Raw genomic sequence first — 19,624 nt, forward strand, 5'->3', positions numbered from 1 at the left:
TGAAGGGATGTACGTGTAACCCTTTGACACATTTCCACAATAAATATTGTTGAAGACCAAACACGCTGGAGAAGTTAAAGTGTAGCACTTCATATTTTGAACAATTATTTAGAACTGCAAACACTGTGTGCCTTAAGTCAAATATATGGAATTTTGCAGAATAGAATAAATTATCCCATTAGCCCCCTTACTCTCCCTTTTCTCTTCCAAACGTTCAGAGTTGATTGTCCACTTCACTTACAAAGTGATTATGGATCTTGGTTCCATGACTAACTCTCAGCAAATTCTATACCCTAACAGCCCTGCGAATTACAAAAACAATTTGTCATCTTATTTTTAATACCAACTTTAAATTTAGACTACCTTATATCTTACATCCAAGGTTCACAGCCAGAGGTCATTTTTGGAGCTGAATCTTGAACTTATTTTTTGCAATTTGTAGAATGAAGAAAATTGACCAAAGCTCTCTTGCTCTTCTCAATAAAATGAACTTGCATTTGGATATCCAACTTGAGAGAAAAACACAGTAAAATTATTCACATAGGTACGAAAAAATTAGCTACTGATTCAAAGGAGGCATTTACAGAACAGGAGGGTGTGTATATGGTCTCAAAGCAGAAAAAGAAGTCTAGAGACAGAATCCAAGAGTATGGGGTCTCAGAAAAGCTTAAGACAGGCAAGAATGATGGAGGAATGGTGTGGTGACAGGGCACAAGAGTTCAGAATTAAATAAAGTACATTTGGAGCAGAGGAGTAATTTTAGGGATGGGGAAAGCAATGAGGAAGCCAAGAAGGTGGGTGGTGGTGGTATAGAACTTCATGTTTGAAAGAATAAAAGTAGCAAAGCTTGGAGAACTAAGGTTTACAAAGATAATGCTGGGCAAGGGAGTATTAGAATAGTCCAATCTCATAAAATTGGTGGTGGGGGATTTCAGTATGAGATGTGTTTTGTTAGGTTTTTGTCATGTTTATAGTGCATAATATTATTTGAGATGGGAGCAAGGGATCTTTGTGACAGAGACCATAGCACAGGAGTTAAACAGGATACAACACTTGGTATGCAACATTACAGGGCAGGTGATGTGATCTGGGCCAAAGACAATGCCTTTTGTCTTGCCAGTGTTTTTTCCAAGTGGATAGTAGGCAGCTGGTGGGTGTTGTCAATGCTGGAATACTGTATATGGAAGCTGGTGAAGGAAGAGACAGGTGGCAAGAACAGATTTTAAGGCATAAGTATTTTCTCCTTAAGTTTTCTGGTACTTAACAGCATGCATGCTATTCTGAGAGAGATAGAGACAGATACTGACACACACACACACAGAAAAGACACAGATACTATTGCAAGTGCTGTCTTATATCCTTATTATTAAATCCATGCTTGAAAGCATCATGGTGTTTGCAATTTTTTCCACACATTGAAAATCATGTTATCAAGGTTTAACTGATGTCAGACCTCATTACTTAAAGTTATTCAACTTTTGGTACCTGCACATAGTTTCAAGCTAAGGGTTCCTGGGGATCAGCTTAATAAATATTCAAACCCCAAATGGGAGGTAACAGTTTTATACCATATTCCCATTCATTCGAAGTCCTTTAGGCTGGAATAAAATTAAGTTCAAATTAAACTTCCAACAAAAGTAATAGCTTAGCTTCAGATTCAACAGTTTTGAATAATGAATAAACTTTACTGCTAGAATTACTGCATGGTCTACTGGGTCATGAATGGCAAATGGGCATATGTTACAAGCCTCCACTGCATTACTCCACTAGCTAAACATACTTGTTGCTAAATGTCTGGAAAAGGAAGTGTAATATATGGGAAATCAAACACATTATTGAACAAAATAATTTCAAAACTATTGATTTATCAGAATACTCAAAAAGTACCTCAGTGGGTTTACCTTTCTTTCCTATTTTGAGTTTTCCTGACTTTGAACAATTAGACCTGCAGCCTCTAAGAGGTGGTTTGACTTATATAATGAAAGGTCATACCTGTTTGCCCAATCATATGACTAAGGTCGTTTCAGATTTAAATATCTTTCGTCCTTAGCATTCAAGGATAATTAAAATTTAACATCTCATCTTTCCCCACATACAGATAATAGTATCAAGGATTATTGACAATAATACAGAAATAAAGAGAAATACTTCAACTACTCTGTATACTGGGGCATTTGCAGTTTAATCATGAGGAAGTAAGGTTTACAATTTTACGAGTGGAGGAATTCTGCAGCTTTCCACTGATCATTTCCAATCTTTCACTCTTCATATTCCAGAAGAAATATTGCACAGCATGCACACACAGGAGATAATTACAACAATTACAACTGCTTGGGAATGATGTAAAATCATATTCTAGAGTGTGAAAAAGGATCAGTACAAAATGTAAAAATTACTGACCTATTGTTTGTAGTACTTCTGGTCACACTGATAGGCAAGATTTATTCAGAGAACATTCAAATGATTGACAAAATAAATTTGAGGTCTGTTGAAATGACTGATATTTATAGCAAAAATAATTAAAACTCACTAACTTTAAGAAAAAAAATTCCCCATATGTTAAGAGCAATGACTTTCAGAATGCTCAATTCTTCTATCTCCTCTAGCAATGTTGTTATTAGCGTAACAGAGAACAGTAATAACACCAGAGATGTCAAAGGCATTATGTATTTAATTGAGCACGACTTGCAGTAGCTCATTAATACTAAAGCTAAGTTAACTTACATAGGAATGGCATAACAGAGACACATGACAATCGCCTCAACCCTCACCCCATTCCCTGACAAACAAAATAACCTATGAAGCAATAATATGTTCAATATGCTGAGGCACCTGCTGTAGCTGTTTAATCAAAGACCTGTATAAACAAATATACTATTAATATAGTGTTACATTTGTGTACAGTAAGAGCAAGTGAATCCATTATACCTGGATAAAACACTGTACATTTTCTTCAAACAAGTGTTTATAGAACTGAGCTTTAAATTTATTATTCAGTGCTTCAACAACCTCCCTGATTGTATTTAATTATGAACAGCAATTTTGTTACATATGGACACTGAGTTATGTTAGTAGCTTCTGATAGGTTCAGCTCCAGATAATCATTAGAGCATAAGTTGTGCAAAAATATTATTGTGTTTAACTTGGATTAACTCAGCCTGTTTTTCAATGAAACAGTTCAATAATGGCTGCTTTTTAGTGAAGTCACAAATATCCCAAATATATTTGTAAATGGCTATGTAACAGGGGTTGGAATGCCCTGTATTTAAAGCTTCTGAAGTTTGAAACAACCTAAGCCCAAAAAGTCCAGCGTATCAAGCTTCGAAACTGTACTCAGATTTCAAAAAACCAAGGATTTCAGCTGAAGTGGCGACCAAGGCGTGCTGATCTGTAGTCAGACCGTAACTGCACGAAGGCATGAAGGATGTTCTTGTCAAGATTAGTTAGATGCTCTCCAGAACAGACCTGCTTTAGGTTGTCAGGTGCTACAACCAGGAGATTACAGAGTGCATGCAGCGTGTCAAAAAGTTGCAACACCAAGGGAATCTATATATAAAAAACAAAGAGAAAAGTGCAATTAGCTGTTGTAATTCAAGAGAAATTGCATATTTAGTAAAAGCAGCTTTAATCTGAAGACTGCAAAAGATATGCACCAAATAGGAAGACTAATAGTTTGGGTAGACGTTTTCTTATCCCATTCCCCACATCCTTCCCCTGCCAATTCCCAAAAATAAACGCACAGTAGAATCACTGGCTGGAAGTATAAACTTATCTTGATTAGTTGATGACTAAGTAAGACAGAAATGCATAAAAGAGAGAATGCAATGGAAAACACGGAACTCTCATGATGATTTGGAGGACCTCTTTTCTAAAAAAGGGCAAATTGCACTTGTAATACAGTATAATTCTGCTACTTAACTAATAACTGTACTGTGTTCAAGGTGCAAGGGCACAATGCAAGTCAAAGTGGGATGTATTTTTCTCTCAAGCTTCATTCTTATGATGTAAATTGCATTAAAGTTAGGTTGTTTGGTCAGAAAACAAGAAAAAAGCTTTGGTTAATTTCAGATTTTCATCTATAAAAAATGTGATGCCTGAAGAATTGATGTACCATTTTTGAAAGCTGACTTAAGGAGATACAAATGGAAAAAATGTTTACAAAATGAGAATATTTCAGAAGAGTTGCTTGAAAATTGCAAGAGCAAGAAGTACTCTAAAGAATGACATCAAAAAAACAAAGTGAAAACAATTTCTGTCATGTGGTCAGAGTTGAAAAGCTATAGACCAAAGACAAAGTGGACAGTAGCAGAGACAGGAGTTTGACCTCACTATTGCTGAAGGTCACAGATAGGCTATGTACGAGTTACAGTGAATGACAGAGGATAGTACAAAAAACAGATGAGCATGGCATACCAGTACCAATCTCCTGTTAGGAGCAGCTTACAGGAGATTTGTAGAAGTTATATACAGGGCAAGTTTGTAACCTTAGAAAAGAAAATCATTAGATTTTCAACAAAGCATATTTCCAATTACACAGGGCTTCAAATTCCTTTAGTGTACTTACAATGACAAAAATATACTATAAATAGAAGAAAATTTAGCATTTATGTTACTTCAATACAATAATGTAAGTATCCATGCATAATTATTTACTATCGTTAGCAAGCCTCCTGCATCAGTCTGACATCATAGACCATCTGGTCATAGAAATACAGAAATGGTTCAATTAACTTGCTGAAAATAGGGCAAGTCAGCCTGATCCTCAATTCTGAATGTGGATTTGCTGAATAGCTGCATGGTTATATTTAACTACTTTACATTAATGATTTCTAAGATGCAAACAAACAGATGTTTGGATTAAAGACTTAAGGTTAACCAAAATTTTAGGTGATAACATGTATACTTTTAACAACACTATATTACTACATAATGGATATTCTATTCTATTAGTCCTGACAAATTAAAAAGGAACCTTGCAATTTAGCATTATTCGGTGAGATACAGCCCTGACTACCAAACTGTTTAGCAACAAAAATTCCAATCAAATCAATGTATATTTATATTTATTAATATGGAAAATTTAAGACATTCTAAATCTAAACATTCAGTTCGCTAAAGTATTATTTACTATTCAAGGCTGATTTTCTATTAAATTAATATTTTGTTGAGGGAGAGATGATACATCAAAAGCAAATCAGAAAAATAATGGACCCATTTAATACTTTTAAGTCACAATTGTTTCAATTTGCTACCAAAAAGGCAAGAAAATATTACATAATCAGCAGAAAGACAGTGTAAAGCAACAACAGTACAAAGCAGTGTTGCAATAATGTTAATATTCAGAGCATATACAACACCTTAAATTCTTTGGCACACTTCCGATATTCAGCTACATCACAGATAGCCAGCATACCACCCATTGAACTGTAAGTATACTGCTGAAGGTGCTCATGAATTAGACGATGGAAGCGAACTCCGAATTCTGTTAGAACAGTATCCACATTCTTTCCATCCATCGAATTTCGATTTTTTTCTACTTGCTTTCTGACATAGCCACAGACTTTGACACAAGCCTAGCCAAAAATGAAATGCGACATCATTACTGTGCGCTGTAGTATTATACTAAGCAGTGAAAATGCGATATTGCATTTTAGGCTAAATGCAATTGCTTCAAAACTGCAAGGCAACTAAACATTGTGTCACCTGACAGTTGCAAAGTTTATAGTACAAACAGATGAACTTTCAACTTGTAACAATTTTCTTCAACCTCTACACACCCTACATATAACCTCTACAAAATTACTCATGAGCCAAAATGAGATTTATATTTTAAACAAAAATATTATCCATAATTTAGTTTTAAATGTTATATCTTCATGGGATAGGTACATCAACATTAGTATACAAAACATTCATCCCAGATTAATAAAGACTTCGGAAGCCTCTTTACAATCAAACTCCTGCTGAGATTGGTCATTTGATGTATTTCTAAAACAGCTGCTCCTATGGAAGATACAAAATGATTGCAATACAAGCAAAACACCATCACTGTTGGGATCACTGCCGAATATACAAACCTTTGGTGTATCTATGATATTATTATTGTACATGGACCAAACCTTGACAAGTCAATCGATTATACCAGCTTTCTACATTTTTCAATCACTTTGTTTTCTGTATAATGTGCGGCCATCTCAGGGGTCTCAACCGTAAAAACTATGTTATGTAGTACTGGGCTCAAATATCTTTCTTTTGTGACAGCTCCTCTTGAGATCTTCTCAAAGACTACTTTTTGATTTTCACAAGCCACTTTTTGGTTGCATTGTGACTGCAATCCCAGAATTGAAAATCATCTTGTACCTCTTATGAGTCAATGACTGTTTGCCACACTGAACACTTCTGACCATCCTATACTTTAACTGGCAGCAGGCTTTTGAAAGTTATATAGCAGAATTACCGAGTTTTTCCTTGCAAGTCCACAGCCTAAAGGCACGAACAGCAGATATTCTGCAAACTTTAGGGATATCTCACTCCTCATGCCTTGATACAAATGATCAATTATCTTTCTGGATTTTGTAAAGTGTGTAAAACTAAAATCAGCTCCTTAAATGCAGTTCTATGCAATTTGGGGTTGTATGAACACTGCATAACTTGTTTGGATACACATTTGTCTTAGTCGGATGATTACGTTTCAAGTTGTATTCCAGGAATTAAGCACATAATATAGATCTAATCCAATTCATGGGAGAATTATATTGATAGAGATGCCACCTTCTAGATGAGATATTAAAATGAAGTATGTTGAGCTAACTGTTAAAAGGGATCGTGTGGTTCACTTCAATATGTAGATATTTTTTCCAAGCCAGCATTCTGCCTCAATCACTTAAAAGCAGATTCATTGTTTGTGGAACCGTTCTACATACAAATAGATTGCCATTTTTTTGCACAGCAGTGACCCGCACTTCAAAAAAATTTATTTAATGAAGTCCTTTGGAATGTCCTAATGATGTAACAATGCATTATCAAATGATAATTTATCAGAAATTTAGAAAGTGATGTTAGAAAAAGAGGCTAAAGATAATAATATAGATTCAGACTGAAAGCTATGCATGAAGATAAGAATTACTGATTTGTAATCAGTAAAAATTTTCAAAGCAATCATTTGGCACATTTGGGAGAATTAAATGTAGCATTTTATGTAGAATAAAACTCTGATAGTATAGCGTGATTATATTTTACATATTTGCGAAAAAGTTTTGGATACATACATTAGTATATTGAATTAGTACGTTGTTTTCATCTTCTGGCTTGAAGTCTGTCTTTTTTTGTTCAACGCTCAGGATATGCTTCATATGTCCAATCATACAATTCAATGTCCTTCACAAAACAAAATTTTTTAATGTGGCATATTCCAGTTATTTCATTTTATGCTGGTACAGAACTAGGCAATTTTCTTAAAAAATGCAAAGAAACAACATATAGACATCACAGAGGTATAGTGTAAATTGCTTCAGGGTAACCTTTGAAATATGAATATCTACAGTTTTTGAAAGGCTGACTATTGCATTGGATTATATAATTTATTATTGTACAATCAGAATTACACCAGAGATTAAAGTGAATCTATGTCAAGACCACTGCTCCTGACTACTTTCATTCATGATCTAGTTGTACATGACAAGGAAAGGTTTCATCTGCAATCTTGCTAACAAAGATAATGAATCCAGGGCTATAAATTATGCTCAAATATGGATATCAAGGGATTGGACTGCTCACAGGCAAGTTGAGTTTAAATGGCAAACTGCAATATCATATACATATATACGTTATATACATAATCAGGGGAAATCATTAGAGCTGGCAGATATTGACTTGCTGAATTCCTTTAAGAAATGGACCAGTTTCACACCGGAGCAAAGATCACTTTGTATAACACCGCATAAAGTTATCGGTGCTAGAGTGATCTGGACTGGTTCCGATTGCCAAAATGCTCATACAGGTTTGCTTCCAAATTGAGCTGGATTCTTAAATCTAGTTTTCAAATCACCCAGATCTCATAGTTTCCGGTGGGGTGAAACAGTGCACATACTGCAAATCTCTAAAAGCTGAATGGAGTGTTAGGTTGGATGAACAAGAGATATTTTCCTATCAAGCATGTAAGAGAACATCAACTATAATGGAAAGACAGAGAAGTTGGGTTTGTTCATAGCCTAGAGAAAGTTAAGATTTAATAAGAATGTCCAACTTCAGTCAAGGGTTTTGATAGGACCATAGGACATAGGAGTGGAAGTAAGGCCATTTGGCCCATTGAGTCCACTCCGCCATTCAATCACGGCTGATGGGCATTTCAACTCCACTTACCCACATTCTCCCCATAGCCCTTAATTCCTTGTGACATCAAGAATTTATCAATCTCTGCCTTAAAGACATTTAGCGTACCGGCCTCCACTACACTCCGCGGCAATGAATTCCACGGGCCCACCACTCTCTGGCCGAAAAAACGTGGCCACATTTCTGTTCTGAATTTACCCCCTCAAATGCTAAGGCTGTGTCCACGGGTCCTAGTCTCCTCGCCGAACAGAAACAATTTCCTAGCGACCACCCTCTCCAAGCCATGTATTATCTTGTAAGTTTCTATTAGATCTCCCGTTAATCTTCTAAACTCCAATGAATACAATCCCAGGATCCTCAGCCGTTCCTCGTATGTTAGACCTACCATTCCAGGGATCATCCGTGTGAATCTCCGCTGGACACGGTTCAGTGCCAGTACGTCCTTCCTGAGGTGTGGGGACCAAAACTGGACACAGTACTCCAATGGGGCCTAACCAGAGCTTTATAAAGGCTCAGTAGCACATTACTGCTTTTATATTCCAACCCTCTTGAGATAAATGACTACATTGCATTCGCTTTCTTAATCACGGACTCAACCTGCATGTTTACCTTTCGACAATTCTCGACTAGCACTCCCAGATCCCTTTGTACTTTTGGCTTTATGAATTTTGTCACCATTGAGAAAGTAGTCCATGCTTGTATTCTTTTTACCAAAGTGCAAGACCTCGCATTTGCTCACATTGAATTCCATCAGCCATTTCCTGGACCACTCTCCCAAACTGTCTCGATCCTTCTGCAGCCTCCCCACTTCCTCAGTACTACCTGCCTGTCCACCTAAATTCGTATCATCGGCAAACTTCGCTAGAATGCCCCCAGTCCCTTCATCCAGATCGTTAATATATAACATGAACAACTGCGGCCCCAACACTGAACCCTGCGGGACACTGCTTGTCAACGGCTGCCCTAACGAAAAAGAACTTTTTATCCCAACTCTCTGCCTTCTGACAGACAGCCAATCCTCAATCCATACCAGTAGCTCACCTCGAACACTATGGGCCCTCACCTTACTCAGCAGCCTCCAGTGTGGCATCTTTCAAAGGCCTTTTGAAAGTCTAGATAGACCACATCCACTGGGTTTTTCCCTGGTCTAACCTACTTGTCACCTCTTCAAAGAATTCCAACAGGTTTGTCAGGCATGACCTCCCCTTACTAAATCCATGTTGACTTGTTCTAATCCGACCCCGCTCTTCCAAGAATTTAGAAACCTCATCCTTAATGATGGATTCTAGAATTTTACCAACAACCGAGGTTAGGCTAATTGGCCTATAATTTTCCATCTTTTGTCTTGATCCTTTCTTGAACAATCGAGTCAATGAAGAAAAATTGTTTACATTAGCAGGTAAGTCAGTAACCAAAGGATAATAATTAAAAACCATTGGGGAAATAACTTGCAGAAAATAAGGTGCTGTCTTTTGAAAAGATGATATATAGGCCACTATTATAATCTGGATTACTCTGCCCAAGGAGGGGGTGAAAGCAGATTCAACATTAATTCCTAAAAGGTGAACTGAGTAAACAGTTGATAAAGAAATTGTAGGCCATTGGACAGAAAGCACGGAGTAAGACTAACTGGGACCACTGCTTCCAAAAGCCAGCACAGGCATATTGGGCTAAATGACATCTACAACCTTAAATTACGAAATGAAGTTACATCACTGCAACACACATACAAAAATCCTTGTTAACATCCTAATGAAAATATACTCAACATGTATTTTCCAAAACTTTAGAATCTCCCATTTAATTGGATAAAAGGTTTTCTACAGTAGACAAAGATTTTTTTTGCAGGAGAAAAGTGTTTACTTAGGGATTAAGCAGCTCAATGATGACACTGTTTATTGAAAAGCTGTATCTAACAGATGCCTGATGGATGATTAACCAACCAATAATGAGATGCCGTATAGACAGATGAAAAACTGTGGGATTTAATGACATCCCTGATATGGCATCTTGCAATGAATTTATATTTACCTGTCAATTCCTGTATCCAGTTTAACTTCCATCTGTTCAATCACTTCTTTCTTTTTCTGTAGACACTCAGTCAGTTTAGGAGAAGAGCTGTAGATACAATTATTAACCAAACATCAACTTAGTTTGAATGAGGAAAAATGAAAAAGATAGATAATTAAATAGATAAATACACAAGTTTTCAAAAAAAAGCTACTGAAAAGCTTTTTGTTCTTGCAACTTTATGATAAAATACATTTCGGATTTTGAAGCCTAATGATTTTTCACAATGGAGCATTAAGGATGTTATTTGACAATTTACTCCATATCAATTCAATTAAGATCCAACCAAAGGTTTTCATGCAATGCGAATGTAGTCCAAATGATTATTAGCATAATCAGAGATAGACCGAAGTATTTGTGCCAATTAACAAAACTCTCTCACCTTAAGAGTGGCATGAGGTGGTCGTTAAACTGTTTGTCAAACAAATGAAAAATCGTATTTGCCTGTTGTACAACATCTAAGAAGTAAAGAGCTCCGGTTTTGGAATCTGTTGATGGGATTGCTGAAGGAAAGATAGATAACTTGCTCTCAGTTTTTAAATCCTGACATAGGATAAATCATCATCAATCATTAATTACTTTATTAATCTTCTGGTTAACAGAAATAAACTGGCATTGTAACCAAATTCAAAAAATACAGGCAACTACAGACTCATGAGGCTAATTTTAAATCACTACAATGATAAGAACCAATACGCACATGTTAACATGGCTTCAGAAATGAAAGTTTCTACTCATGCTTAAATTTTTCAGGAGAGATAATTCAAGTGAAATGGTAAAGCCCAATGATATGGCTTACCACACCAGCAAGTCATGCTTGACAAACTTGCTGGCGTACTTTGAGCCTGTAACCAGCAAGGAAGATAAGGAGGATCCTGGGGATGTTGTATATCTACACTTCCAGAAGGCATTTGACAAGGTGTCACATAAAACACTGATCCAGAAGAGGGCTTAGGGTAGAAGATCAGCTGACTGACAAAGCAGAGGGTCAGGAAAAATGGATTCTTCTCTGGAAGGTGAACTGTAACTAGTGGGTTGCCGCAAGGTTCAGTTCTTAGACATTAACTATTGACAATCTGTATAAATTATCTGCAAGCATGTAAATGCAAAGTTCACAGATGATAATAAAATAGGTGGGAAAACAGGTAGTGATGAGGAGAAAAGGGTTTAGATGGATAGTGTTAGGCTAGGAGAATGGGCCAGAATCTAGCAGATGGAGTTTAACGTAGGTAAGTATGAGATTGTCCATTCTAGCCGCAAAAATAAAAAGGGCAAATTATTATTTAAATGACAAGCAGACTCAAAGTGCGTCAATGCAGAGGGATCTGGACATCTTTGTGCATGAATTGCAGAAAGTAGGTATGCAGGTGCAGCTTATAATAAGAATGACAAATGGAATCCTGGCATTTATTGCAAGAAAAGTGGACCATAGAGCAAAGAAGTGTTGTTACAATTATAGAAGACATTAGTGAGACCACTTCTGGAATATCATGTTCAGTTTTGGTCTTCTTGAGGAAGGATGTGGTGGCACTGGAGGCAGTTCAGAGGAGGTTCACAAGGTTGATTCCAGGGATAAAAGGGCTGTTGTACAAGGAGTGGTTGAATAGCTTAGACTCGTACTCTCTGGAAATCAGAAGAATGGGGAATGGAGGCGGGGTTGGGGGGGGGGGGGGGGTGGAATCTGATTGAGGTCTACAAATGCTGAATGCAATTGATAAGGGGGAATCATCTGGTCAACATCCACCTTATGGGACGGTCTTGAACAAGAGGACATAGATATAATGTGAGAGGAGGTAGGTGCAAAACTGAGACGTGGAGAAACTACTTCTCAGAGGATGGTGAATCTGTAGAATTCACCGTAGGAATTCAGTGGAGACAGAATCAATCAATAGATTCAAGAAAGAAACAGATACATTTCTGATGAAAAGTGGGATAAAGGGAGTTGGGGAGCAGGCAGGAAATTGCAGTTGAGATCAGGACAAGATCAGCCATGATCATATTAAATAGCAGAGTGGGCCTGAAGAGCTGAATTGCGTACTCCCACTTCCCACGCTCCTATGTTAACCACCCCACCTCCCCTGCAAAAGGCTTTTGCTAAATTGTAACCTTAACAGTGGTGCCCTGCACCCTCACCACTGTTGTCCTGCAAGGAGGTGTTCTCAGCCCCCTACTGTAATCCCTGCACACCTGCGACTGTGCAGCCAAATTCCGAACAAATACCATCTATAAAAGTTTGCTGATGACACCACCACAGTAGGACGGATATCAAACAATGATGAGTCAGAATACAGGAAGGAGACAGAGTGCTTGGTGCTGTGGTGCAATGATAACAAGCTCTTTCTCAATGTCAGCAAACAAAAGAACTGATCGTTGATTTCAGGAAGGAAGGCAGTGGACATGCCCCTGTCTACATCAACGGAGCTGAGGTGGAGACAGTCAAGAATGTCAAGTTCCAAGGAGTGATGATAACCAGCAAATCTGACTTGGTCCTTCCACATAGATGCAATAGTCAAGAAAGCATAACAATGCCGCTTCTTCTTCAGGCAGCTTAGGAAATTCAGCATGTTCATAAGGATCCTCATCAACTTTTACAAGTGCACCACAGAAAGCATTCTATCCGGGTGCGTAACGGTCTGGGACGGCAACTATTCTGCACAGAATTGTAAGGAACTACAAAATGTTCTGCGCACAGCCCAGATCATTATGGAAGCCAACCTCCCATCCATGGACACCATTTACACTTCTCATTGCCATGGAAAGGTGGCCAAAATTGTCCAAGATCCCTCTCACCCTGGCAATGCTCTCTCCCAACCTCTTCCATCAGGCAGAAAATACTGAAAACACATGCCAACTGGTTCAAGAACAGCTTCTTCCTTGCTGTTATCTGACTGCTGAATGGATCGAACTTCAAATACTGATCTTGCTTTGCGCACCTCCTGTGCCTCGCTCTAAGCACCCAATGATTTGAATGTCCCTGTTTGCTATGAGCTGCCTGCACTGCTTGCAAAACAAACATTTTCACTGTATTTAGGTACCGTGACTGGAATAAATCAAAATGGAATTTGTTATTCTCAAAACTGTTGGAATGCAGTGAGATACTTGGAACAGCTAAAAGTGGCTGACCAGTAGTAATTTGGGCTTTTTAAAACTAAAGAAAGAACATTTATGTCATATGATTAAGAAGAGTGAAGATGATATCAAAAACAAATAGGCATTTATCCAAATGAATGGAGATTTTGGAGTTTAGAAAATAAATGCTGGATATATTTTCATTTACAATGTGTTAGAGTCAGAGATGTAGAGCACGGGAACAGATCATTTGGTCCAAGTCATCCATGCCAACCAGATAACCTAAACTAATCTAGCCCCACCTGCCAGCACGTGGCCCATATCCCTCCAAACCCTTCCTATTCATTTACCCACCCAAATGCCTTTTAAATGTTACAATTGTACTAGTCTCCACCACTTCCTCTGGCAGCTCATTCCATACATATCCCAAACTCTGCATGAAAAAGTTGCCCCTTACGTCTCTTTTATATCTTTCTCCTCTCACCTTTAAATCTATGCCCTCTAGTTCTGGACTTCCTTACCCAAGGGAAAAGACTTTGTCTATTTATCCTGTCCACGCTCATGACTTTGTAAACCTCTACATCTTTCCGATAGGAAGGAGACCAGAATTGCATGCAATATTCCAACAGTGGCCTAACCAATGTCCTGTACAGCCGCAACATGACCTCCCAACTCCTGTACTCAATACTCTGACCAATAAAGGAAAGCATACCAAACGCCGCCTTCACTATCCTACCTACCTGCGACTCCACTTTCAAGGAGCTGTAAACCTGCACTCCAAGGTCTCTTTGTTCAGCAACACTCCCAAGGACCTTACCATTAGGTGGATAAGTCCTGCTAAGATTTGCTTTCCCAAAATGCAGCACCTCACATTTATCTAAATTAAACTCCATCTGCCACTTTTCAGCCCATTGATTCATCTGATCAACATCCCGTTGTAGTCTGAGATAACCTTCTTCACTATCCAATACACCTTCAATTTTGGCGTCATCTGCAAACTTACTAACTATACCTCTTATGCTCACATCCAAATCATTTATATAAATGAAGAGGAGAAGTGGACCCAACACCGATCCTTGTGGCACTCCACTGGTCACAGGCCTCCAGTCTGAAAAACAATCCTCCACCACCCTGTCTTCTACTTTTGAGGCAGTTCTGTATCCAAATGGCTAGTTCTCCCTGTATTCCATGAGATCTAACCTCGCTAACCAGTCTCCCATGGGGAACTCTGTCGAATGCCTTGCTGTAGTCCATATAGATCACGTCCACTATTCTACCCTCATTAATCCTCTTTACTTCTTCAAAAATTAAGATACTTACTTTTCTATAGAAAAAAAAAATCTCTGGTCCTAACGTGGTTGATTCCAGAGCATCGTACATTAGTTTTGGTAAGCACAATAGTAAACAAATAGAACCAGTTCTTCTATAACATAATGATTGCGTTCACGTGCAAGTGCGCATTATTGAAAAATTGCACTTTAGAAACAGTGCTTAAAGTGTTGGTGATGTAATCATGTTACAGCCAACACATTTAAAAAGTTCATGCTTTAGAAACAGCACCCCCAATTTGTTAACCATGTCATAGCAAAACACGAGTTATAGCAGAATAACCCGTAAATATGTTCCAGTGATTTGATTCTATTGGTAGGCGAAGTTTTGTGAACTGAATATTCCCTTAGCATTTGTTTTATCTCCAACTTCTTTTTGGGTTTTGCCAAGAAGTTTTTTGTGAGAAAAATATTTTTGAATTATCAGTTAACTTGAAAGGGTTCAGAAAAGATTTACAAGGATATTGCCAGGGCTGGAGGATTTGAGCTACAGGGAGAGGTTGAACAGGTTGGGGCTGTTTTCCCTGGAGCATCGGAGGCTGAGGGGTGACCTTGTAGAGGTTTACAAAATTATGAGGGGCATGGATAAGATAAATAGACAAAGTCTTTTCCCTGGGGTCGGGGAGTCCAGAACTAGAGGGCATAGGTTTAGGGCGAGAGGGGAAAGATATAAAAGAGACCTAAGGGGCAACTTTTTCACGCAGAGGGTGGTATGTGTATGGAATGAACTGCCAGAGGATGTGGTGGAGACTGGTACTATTGCAACATTTAAGAGGCATTTGAATGGGTATATGAATAGGAAGGGTTTGGAAGGTTATGGGCTGTGTGCTGGCAGGTGGGACTAGATTGGGTTGGGATATCTGGTCAGCATGGACAGGTTGGACTGAAGGGTCTGTTTCCATGCTGTACATCTCTATGACTCTATAATGATAAGGATGATGCAACAATGAGGGTTACCTAATTGCTGCATAGGATTGCAGTTCATTTTCTATCCTTATCTCTCCCCCCATCGGCAAAGAATCAAGAAGTGTTGTTACAGTGCAGAAGGCGGCCATTCAGCCCATTGTGTCAGCATCAGTTCTAAGCATTCTGACAAATGCTAAACCCCTGCCTTTTCTCCCTAACCTTGCACATTAGGAGAGGTTATGGCTCAGTGCTATTATTGCAAAATCATTAATCTAGAGACTCATAACATCTGGGAAGCCGGTTCAAATCCCACCAAAGGCAGTTCGAGGAATTTACATTCATCAAAAAATCTGGAATTAAAAATCAATCAGGAAAACCCATCAGGTTCACCAACGCCCTTCCTCACCTAATCCGGCCTACACATGACTACATACCCACAAACACAATGTGGTTGACTCTTAACTGCCCTCAGGGCAATTCATCCCATGAATGTTTTACTTAAATAATTATCTTTACATTCAATCATCCAGAGGCATCTTGAATGATTCAACTGAGATCAATCTCAAAGGCATTTTAAGGCAGAGCATTTCAAACCGGAATTCAATGCTGAATCACCTGCAAAGACTCCCCGCCCGGCTTACTCTTGTACTGGTTATGGTATTGTTCACCAAGGACCTATTTTTGGCAGTCTCCTACTTCTCAATGACACGTTGCCCTTCAACAGTATCATATGAAAGCACAGCGTCAGCTTTTACACATATGGTGACACTGTCTCACCAGCACCTCAATCCCCACTTCACTGTTCTCAAGTTGCTTGTCAAACATTCAGTACTGTCTGAACAGAAATATATACAAAAAGTCATTGTCTTTAGGCCCAAAATGAGCTCTATTCCCTCACCAATGACTTCATGTCTTACCCTAGTACCTGCCTGAACCTGAATCTTTATGTTACACGCAATATGAGATGAGCTCCCAACCCTATATCTGCACGACCTATAAGACACCGACTTACAAATCATCTGACTCCACTCCTCCCCACCCTAGTTCATCTCGCATCTGTGCCTTTGACTCACCCAATGCCCTGCCAAATAATTTTGCCTCAGAGCAATACATAGATAAGAAATAGGAGAACAAGTCTCAAGTACAGGTCTGGGGTACCTATTTCTATAGCTTCCAAAAACCATCTCCTATCTGTACCTTCAGTTTTCCTCACCACATGGTTGTTGCTGTGAATTCAGTTGCCAAGGCTCTAAGCTCTGGAACCCTTGCTAAATCTGCACTCTCCTTGAAGATGTTCCTTAAAATAGACTTCTGATCAAGGTTCTGATCATTGGTCTAATATGTGCATATGGAATTCAGTTTCAATTTTATTTGTTAACACTTTTATGATGTATTTTAATATGTTGAGATGTTTTCCTATGTTAAAGGTACTAGAGAAAAACAAACTGTTGCTGTTGATTTTAGACATCAAGAGGTGAGACCACATAAGGATTTAAACACAAGGCTGAGAACTTATTAAATTTAAAATCAAACTGGTAGATACCAGTTGTTAGTGGAGATATGAGGTAAAGATAATTGTAATTAGAGCATACAGAATGCAGAATTTCAGATGAGTTGCGATTTTGGATGCATACAACATGGAGTTTGTCACTAGAACATTTAAATAAACAAATCTTGAAGCGACTTTCACGGTGAATAAAAAAAAAGTACAGTTAAGTTCTGAATTTTATTGCCTTAGATTTTCATGGGCTGAAATAGGATTTAAAAAGACAGACCAAGCCATGGACTTGAAATAGCCACAACAACCATGTTACTAGTCAGGCTGGTCACGTTTCATGAAACAAGTGTTCATAGAATCCCTACAGGGTGGAAACAAGCCCTTCGCCTAACATGGCCACATCGACCCTCCGAAGAGTATCCCACCCAAACCCACTCCCCCACCCTATTACTCCACATTTACCCTTGACTAATGCATCTAATCTACACATCCCTGAACACGATGGGCAATTTAGCATGGCCAATTCACCTAATCTGCACATCTTTGGACTGTGGGAAGAAACTGGAGCACCTGGAGGAAACCCAGACACGGGGAGAATGTGCAAACTCCACACAGACAGTCGCCTAAGGCAGGAATTGAACCTGGGCCCCTGGCGCTGTGCGGCAGCAGTGTTAATAAACAAAAACAGCCAAAACTGAAATTAATATTTCATTCAAAGGCAAAGAAGCCAGTCATGTCGGCATTACGGAGATGTGACAAGAACCTCAATGACCAGTTACACTGTTACTCGCATGCTCAAGAAAGAATCATTGCAATTAAGTTTGAAGACATGTTAGAACTCTGACATGTTAGAAGCTTCTATTACAGGAAATCGCTTGAGTAGTGAGAGGGGGTGTAACTTAAAATGCAGCACTGAACACAGGCTGGGAACTCATGTACTGTCTAACCTGGAGACAAAGCACCCACTGATAACGCAGATTGAAACATCAGAACTGCATGTAGGTTTGCTCGCTGAGCTGGAAGGTTCATTTCCAGATGTTTCGTCACTCTACTAGTTAACGTCTTCGGTGGGCCTCCGGGCGAAGCACTGCTGATAATTCCTGCTTCCTATTTATATGTTTGGGTTTCTTTGGGATGGTGATGTCATTTCCTGTTCTTTTTCTCAGGGGGTGGTATATGGGGTCAAACACTATGTGCTTGTTGATAGAGTTCCGGTTGAAATGCCATGCTTCTAGGGAGTCTCGGACGTGTCTCAGTTCGGTTTGTCCTAGGATGGATGTGTTGTCCTTCCTTATCTGTATGTAAGGATACTAGTGAGAGGGTCATGTTATTTTGTGGCTAGCTGATGTTCACATATCCTGGTGGTTAGTTTTCTGCCTGTTTGTTCAATGTAGTGTTTGCTACTGTTCTTGCACAATATCTTGTAAATGACATTAATCCCCCCCAAAAAAGTCATTTACAAAATACACTATCAGCAGTGTTTCTCCCAGAGGCCCACCAAAGACCCTAGTAGGGTGACGAAACATCTGGAAATGAACCTTCCAGATGAAAATGGCTTCAGGTCACAGATTCATACAGCATAGAAACAGGTGTTTTGAACTACCATGTCTATACTAAACACCAATCTCATTTTCAAAAGCTTATCCTGCAAAGACACCCAAAAGATACTAAACTGGAAATACATCCAGGGAAGCTATTTGGGTGGAATTGAGAAATAAGAAAGGGATGATCACCTTATTGGGATTGTATTATAGACCCCCCCCCCAAATAGTCAGAGGGAAATTGAGAAACAAACTTGTAAGGAGATCTCAGCTATTCGTAAGAATAATAGGGTGGTTATGGTAGGGGATTGCAACTTTCCAAACATCCACTGGGACTGCCATAGCATTAAAGGTTTAGATGGAGAGGAATTTCTTAAGTGCGTACAAGACAATTTTCTGATTCAGTATGTGGATGTAACTACTAGAGAAGGTGCAAAACTAGACCTACTCTTGGGAAATAAGGCAGGGCAGGTGTCAATGAGGGATCACTTTGGGGCCAGCGACCATAATTCTATTCGTTTTAAAATAGTGATGGAAAATGACAGACCAGATCTAAAAGTTGAAGTTCTGAATTGGAGAAAGGCCAATTTTGACGGTATTAGGCAAGAACTTTCGAAAGCTGATTGGAGGCAGATGTTCGCAGGTAAAGGGACGGCTGGAAAATGGGAAGCCTTCAGAAATGAGATAACAAGAATCCAGAGAAAGTATATTCCTGTTAGGGTGAAAGGGAAGGCTGGTAGGTATAGGGAATGCTGGATGACTAAAGAAATTGAGGGTTTGGTTAAGAAAAAGAAGGAAGCATATGTAGACAGGAGAGATCGAGTGAATCCTTAGAAGAGTATAAAGAAAGTAGGAGTATACTTAACAGGGAAATCAGGAGG

The 19,624-nt window shown here is 38.8% G+C and overlaps 1 protein-coding gene across 2 annotated transcripts in view; it reads right to left on the reverse strand.

The window, feature by feature from the left end:
* Nucleotides 1–2,163: 2,163 nt before the first annotated feature.
* Nucleotides 2,164–19,624, reverse strand: part of exoc5 (exocyst complex component 5) — an 86,541-nt gene continuing 69,080 nt past the window's right edge. For both annotated transcript variants that reach the window (XM_072568796.1, XM_072568797.1), the window contains exons 14-18: nt 10,784–10,904; nt 10,363–10,449; nt 7,269–7,377; nt 5,358–5,573; nt 2,164–3,546 (exon numbers count right to left, since the gene is read on the reverse strand). In XM_072568796.1, the coding sequence (XP_072424897.1) occupies nt 3,358–3,546; nt 5,358–5,573; nt 7,269–7,377; nt 10,363–10,449; nt 10,784–10,904 (722 nt within the window). In that variant the 3' untranslated portion in view covers nt 2,164–3,357. The remainder of the gene's footprint in view (nt 3,547–5,357; nt 5,574–7,268; nt 7,378–10,362; nt 10,450–10,783; nt 10,905–19,624) is intronic.

This window comes from Chiloscyllium punctatum, chromosome 4 (genome assembly GCF_047496795.1).
Source record: "Chiloscyllium punctatum isolate Juve2018m chromosome 4, sChiPun1.3, whole genome shotgun sequence".
Taxonomy (NCBI): domain Eukaryota; kingdom Metazoa; phylum Chordata; class Chondrichthyes; order Orectolobiformes; family Hemiscylliidae; genus Chiloscyllium; species Chiloscyllium punctatum.